The sequence below is a fragment of the Cherax quadricarinatus genome, chromosome 91 (assembly GCF_038502225.1).
Source record: "Cherax quadricarinatus isolate ZL_2023a chromosome 91, ASM3850222v1, whole genome shotgun sequence".
Taxonomy (NCBI): domain Eukaryota; kingdom Metazoa; phylum Arthropoda; class Malacostraca; order Decapoda; family Parastacidae; genus Cherax; species Cherax quadricarinatus.
The window spans coordinates 183989-190600 of NC_091382.1; the positions used below are offsets into that span (position 1 = coordinate 183989).

The following is a 6612-nucleotide window of genomic DNA, read 5'->3' on the forward strand; positions in this document are numbered from 1 at the left end:
TGTAGACCTCCTTCATGTCTTAGAGATGATAAGTAGACATCCTGTAGACCTCCTTCATGTCTTAGAGATGATGCATTGTAGACCTCCTTCATGTCTTAGAGATGATAGACCTCCTTCATTGTAGTAGACCTCCTTCATGTCTTAGAGATGATAGAGATGATGCATTGTAGACCTCCTTCATGTCTTAGAGATGATGCATTGTAGGCCTTCATGTCTTAGAGATGATACATTGTAGACCTCCTTCATGTCTTAGAGATGATGCATTGTAGACCTCCTTCATGTCTTAGAGATGATGCATTGTAGACCTCCTTCATGTCTTAGAGATGATGCATTGTAGACCTCCTTCATGTCTTAGAGATGATGCATTGTAGACCTCCTTCATGTCTTAGAGATGATACATTGTAGACCTCCTTCATGTCTTAGAGATGATACATTGTAGACCTCCTTCATGTCTTAGAGATGATGCATTGTAGACATCCCTCATGTCTTAGAGATGATACATTGTAGACATCCCTCATGTCTTAGAGATGATACATTGTAGACCTCCTTCATGTCTTAGAGATGATACATTGTAGACCTCCTTCATGTCTTAGAGATGATACATTGTAGACCTCCTTCATGTCTTAGAGATGACACACTGTGGGTCTCAGCATGTCAAACTGCTCTTGTTAAGGAAATAAAATTTAACATTATGTGGTAGACACTTTACTAACATTGTTAAAATACGATTAATGGAGAATTCGTTATAAAACAGATTTTAACGAGGCTAGAATATTATACAAATTTTATCAGACACGTTGAGATAGTATTTCTTATATGATTTTTTTCATTTTGGGTTGTACTTCCTCTCAGAATTAGTCTTCAATAGTTTTTACCATAACTTATTGGATAAATGGGTTAGAAACCCACAAGATGGTGATCATTTAGTGGATAAATGGGTTAGGAACCCACAAGATGGTGATCATTTAGTGGATAAATGGGTTAGAAACCCACAAGATGGTGATCATTTAGTGGATAAATGGGTTAGAAACCCACAAGATGGTGATCATTTAGTGGATAAATGGGTTAGGAACCCACAAGATGGTGATCATTTATTGGATAAATGGGTTAGAAACCCACAAGTTGGTGATCATTTAGTGGATAAATGGGTTAGGAACCCACAAGATGGTGATCATTTACTGGATAAATGGGCTGGAAACCCACAAGATGGTGATCATTTAGTGGATAAATGGGTTAGAAACCCCACAAGCTGGCGATCACTTTCTGGATAAATGGGTTAGAAACCCCACAAGTTGACAGGTATCTATATTCTTGTAACGTTTCGTTTTCTTCAGTCCACTGCAGAGAAAGGTGGAAGATGAGGAGTTCAGGGACTGTGTACCTCCAACTTCTCCCCATTTTGCACCTTGTAAATGGTCCAAATCGGATGGAAACCTGGTGGTAAGTTTCTCTCTCCTACGGGCGGGTTATTTGTGTAATGTTCCAGTCAGGGTATTGTACCTTTTTATTCTTGTTGGATTGAGGAAGCCACTGGAGGGAGAAACGTTCCCACTGGAGGGAAAAACGTTCCCAGAATAAAGATAGCCACTGTTGGACAAGTGTCTCACTTATCAAGGTTCACTCTAGGTTGAAGATTGAGGCACTTATGCAACATATGGGAATCTTTATTGAGGAAATGTTTCGCCACACAGTGACTTCATCAGTCCAATACAAAGCAGACACTGTCAGACACTGCAGCATCATGGGATCTTGATACAAAGAATTCTTCAACACTTGTCCAACCTTCGGACGAAGACCTACTTCGACTAGTGGATGGTACCACTACGACCCCGCCTCCGCCTGCTTCACCTCACCTCACTACAGTATATAAGCCACGTCTACGGCCCTATGCTGTACATTCTACAAGACTGATGGACTGAACACATCGGCTCCAGGTTGAGGGACTGATTACCTCAAACTCCTCCTCTCCATGCAGCTTTCTGCTTTGTATTGGACTGATGAAGCCACTGTGTGGTTTCATAAGTGTCTCAATATTCGACTTGTCTTTTTTTTAAACCATTTATCACACTCCAGGATTCAGTCAGCTGAAAAATTAGTGCATAACATTGCTGGTTCCACTATATTTATTTTCTTTATTATTTTCTTGTTCTTTACATTTATTCTCGAGTTCTGTTTTATATTTGGTGAGATTTGTTGTTGTATCGGTTGTATTATACAGTGTGGTGATTGTTGTGGTGGTTGCTAGGGAGACTGGTGGTGGTGATTGTTGTAGTGGGTGCCTGGGATAGTGGTGGTGGTGATTGTTGTAGTGGTTAATAGGGAGAGTGGTGGTGGTGGTGGTTGTTGGTGGTGGTGTATACCACTGGTGTTATTACCACTGGCGGTGTTGGTGACAACTGAAGGGTGGTGACGACTGGTGCTACTTGTAATTCTGGTGATGCTGGTGGTACAGATAGTGCTGATGGTGGTGGTAGTGTTGGTGGTGCGGATAATTCTGATACTGATAATGCTGGAAGTGCTGGTGGTGCTAGTAATACTGGTGGTGCTGGTAGTGCTGGTGTTGCCGGTGGTGCTAGTAGTGCTGGTAGTGCTAGTAGTGCTGGTGGTGCTAGTGGTGCTGGTGGTGCTAGTAGTGCTGGTGGTACTAGTGGTGCTGGTGGTGCTAGTGGTGCTGGTGGTGCTAGCAGTGCTGGTGGTGCTAGTATAGTAAAGGTCGCATCTGTCATCATCTCCTTCGGTAGGATAGCGCCTGGGAATCTGAAGTCGACCGAAACGTCAACAAATTAGGAATAACGAATAACGTATATTGTACAGTAGCTGAATAGGCATTACATAAGAGCAATACAAATACAATAGTAGAGGAATAGAGCGAATACAAACTTAATACAATAGAGGAGGAGACGAAGACAAAATCTTGTATTCTCACATGAAGAAAGGTTTGACTTCCACAATGTTGTGAAGGACATTGGTGCTCCAGCCTCCACCATAGTGATAACCGTATCGTCTTCTGGGTCGTACTCTTAAGATGGGTCGTGACTTCTTCTTGGCAGGTCGTCTGGCTTCTTGATCCGTGGAAACCAGACCAGAGGTTAGTGGGAGAGTTACCAATGTTAATTAACAGCTGTGTTGAAATTATCACATTGCAGGAGGTGGAAGATGTGTGTTTAGTGTGTGTGTGCGTAGTAGTAGTAGTAGTAGTAGTAGTAGTAGTAGTAGTAGTAGTAGTAGTAGTAGTAGTAGTAGTAGTAGTAGTAGAAGTAGTAGTAGTGGTAGTAGTAGTAGTAGTAGTGGTAGTAGTAGTAGTGGTAGTGGTAGTAGTGGTAGTAGTAGTAGTAGTAGTAGTAGTAGTAGTAGTAGTAGTGGTAGTAGTGGTAGTAGTAGTAGTAGTAGTAGTAGTAGTAGTAGAAGTAGTGGTAGTAGTAGTAGTAGTAGTAGTAGAAGTAGTGGTAGTAGTAGTAGTAGTAGTAGTAGTAGTAGTAGTAGTAGTAGTAGTAGTAGTAGTAGTAGTAGTAGTAGTAGTAGTAGTAGTAGTAGTAGTAGTAGTAGTAGTAGTAGTAGTAGTAGTAGTAGTAGTGGTAGTAGTAGTAGTAGTAGTAGTGGTAGTAGTAGTAGTGGTAGTGGTAGTAGTAGTAGTAGTAGTGGTAGTAGTAGTAGTAGTAGTAGTAGTAGTAGTAGTAGTAGTGGTAGTGGTAGTAGTAGAAGTAGTAGTAGTAGTGGAGTAATAGTATAGTAGTAGTAGAAGTAGTATTAGTAGTATTAGTAGTAGTAGTAGTAGTGGTAGTGGTAGTAGTAGTAGTAGTAGAAGTAGTGGTAGTAGTGGTAGTAGTAGTAGTAGTAGTAGTAGTAGTAGTAGTAGTAGTAGTAGTAGTAGTAGTAGTAGTAGTAGTAGTAGTAGTGGTAGTAGTAGTAGTAGTAATAGTGGTAGTAGTTGGTAGTAGTTGGTAGTAACTAGGAGGGTAGTAGCTAGGAGGTAGTAGCGAGGATGGTAGTAGCTAGGATGGTAGTAGCTAGGATGGTAGTAGCTAGGATGGTAGTAGCTAGGATGGTAGTACCTAGGATGATAGTAGCTAGGATGGTAGTAGCTAGGATGGTAGTAGCTAGGATGATAGTAGCTAGGATGGTAGTAGCTAGGATGGTAGTAGCTAGGATGATAGTAGCTAGGATGGTAGTAGCTAGGATGGTAATAGCTAAGATGGTAGTAGCTAGGAGGGTAGTAGCTAGGATGGTAGTAGCTAGGATGATAGTAGCTAGCATGATAGTAGCTAGGATGGTAGTAGCTAGAATGATAGCTAGGATGGTAGTAGCTAGGATGATAGTAGCTAGGATAGTAGTAGCTAGGATGATAGTAGCTAGGATGGTAATAGCTAGGATGATAGTAGCTAGGATGGTAGTAGGTAGGATGATAGTAGCTAGGATGGTAGTAGCTAGGATGATAGTAGCTAGCATGATAGTAGCTAGGATGGTAGTAGCTAAGATGGTAGTAGCTAGGAGGGTAGTAGCTAGGATGGTGGTAGCTAGGATGATAGTAGCTAGCATGATAGTAGCTAGGATGGTAGTAGCTAGAATGATAGCTAGGATGGTAGTAGCTAGGATGATAGTAGCTAGCATGATAGTAGCTAGGATGGTAGTAGCTAGAATGATAGCTAGGATGGTAGTAGCTAGGATGATAGTAGCTAGGATGGTAGTAGCTAGGATGATAGTAGCTAGGATGGTAATAGCTAGGATGATAGTTGCTAGGATGGTAGTAGGTAGGATGATAGTAGCTAGGATGGTAGTAGCTAGGATAATAGTAGCTAGGATGGTAGTAGCTAGAATGATAGTAGCTAGGATGGTAGTAGCTAGGATGGTAGTAGCTATGATGGTAGTAGCTAGGATGGTAGTAGCTAGGATGGTAGTAGCTAGGATGATAGTAGCTAGGATGGTAGTAGCTAGGATGATAGTAGCTAGGATGGTAGTAGCTAGGATGACAGTAGCTAGGATGGTAGTAGCTAGGATGGTAGTAGCTAGGATGATAGTAGCTAGGATGGTAGTAGCTAGGATTGTAGTAGCTAGGATGATAGTAGCTAGGATGATAGTAGCTAGGATGGTAGTAGCTAGGATGGTAGTAGCTAGGATGACAGTAGCTAGGATGGTAGTAGCTAGGATGGTAGTAGCTAGGATGATAGTAGCTAGGATGATAGTAGCTAGGATGATAGTAGCTAGGATGCTAATACATATGTTGGTTCATAATTTATGTAACATTCTTGTTATAATCAATTATTTCTTCAAAGCAAATTTGAACGTTATATCCGGGTTCAATTGTCCTTTTTTGCAATACCGAAGTTAGGTACTGTTGTGGTGAATCTAATTCTAATGATGTTTGAGTTAAAAGTTACCTGGTTTAGAGAGGACGAGGTCGACCAGGAGACAGAGCCCAACTATCACCACCAGTACTCCTAGAGAGAGTTAACATAGGGTTATAACTAAGCTTCCGTATTAGCAAGTTTAAAAGGTTTAGGGAGGGAAGATATGACCTATCATCAGACGGTTATTGACTGAGTGATGGTGAGTGTATTTTCTTCTTTGGGTCGAGACTTGGGAAGAACCAGAAGATTTGCATAAAAACAAATTCCCGAGAATATCAGGAATAAGTACTGGAGAAGGTGGATAATTACAGTAAGAATTTATGGAAAATTTTGCGACGGGCTGGAGTTTTGAGACTCTATGACCGCGGGTTCAATCCCGGCCGGGGGTATGGTTTTTTTGCACTTTTGTGACAACAGGTAAGTTAAGTACGTAGTATTTCAGTCATTATCTAAAAAAATTACTTAGCAAGGGCAAGGGCAAGGGCCAGGAGCTATGATTCGACCCCCTTCCTTCTCCTCGGCTACAACAACTGGGTAAATACAAGAGTGGTGAAGGAAGCACTTACTGAGATCTGAAAGACGCATCTTTGGTGAGGAGAGAGATGATGTGTGTGTGTACGTGGGGGCGTCCTGCGGGTGACTAGTGGGTGTGTAGGTAGTGTGTATGTGCGTGTGTGTGTGTGTGTGTGTGTGTGTGTGTGTGTGTGTGTGTGTGTGTGTGTGTGTGTGTGTGTGTGTGTGTGTGTGTGTGTGTGTGTGTGTGTGTGTGTGTGTGTGTGTGTGTGTGTGTGTGTGTGTGTGTGTGTGTACTCACCTATTTGTGGTTGCAGGGGTCGAGTCTTAGCTCCTGGCCCCGCCTCTTCACCGGTTGCTACTAGGTCCTCTCTCTCCCTGCTCCACGAGCTTTATCAAACCTCGTCTTAAAACTATATATGGTTCCTGCCTCCACTACATCATTTTCTAGGCTGTTCCACTGCCTGACATCTCTATGACTGAAGAAATAACACCTTAGGTTCTGAGATGAGCTGTATAAAAGATCTCTGCCTTGTATGATGCTGAGAGATGCTGACGATGATAGAACACAATTGATGCTGAGAGATGCTGATGATGCTAGACCACAACTGATGCTGAGAGATGCTGATGATGCTAGACCACAACTGATGCTGAGAGATGCTGATGATGCTAGACCACAACTGATGCTGAGAGATGCTGATGATGCTAGACCACAACTGATGCTGAGAGATGCTGATGATGCTAGACCACAACT

General features: G+C 42.1%; 1 protein-coding gene across 1 annotated transcript; it reads right to left on the minus strand.

Annotated features, from left to right (window-relative positions):
- Positions 1 to 689: 689 nt before the first annotated feature.
- On the minus strand, positions 690 to 6046 carry LOC128704908 (uncharacterized). The gene is made up of 4 exons (XM_053800129.2): positions 5912 to 6046; positions 5376 to 5435; positions 2927 to 3062; positions 690 to 2757 (listed from the first exon to the last, which is right to left on the minus strand). The coding sequence occupies exons 1-4, from the start codon at positions 5928 to 5930 to the stop codon at positions 2313 to 2315; spliced, it is 660 nt and encodes a 219-aa protein (XP_053656104.2). The 5' UTR covers positions 5931 to 6046; the 3' UTR covers positions 690 to 2312.
- Positions 6047 to 6612: the final 566 nt, after the last annotated feature.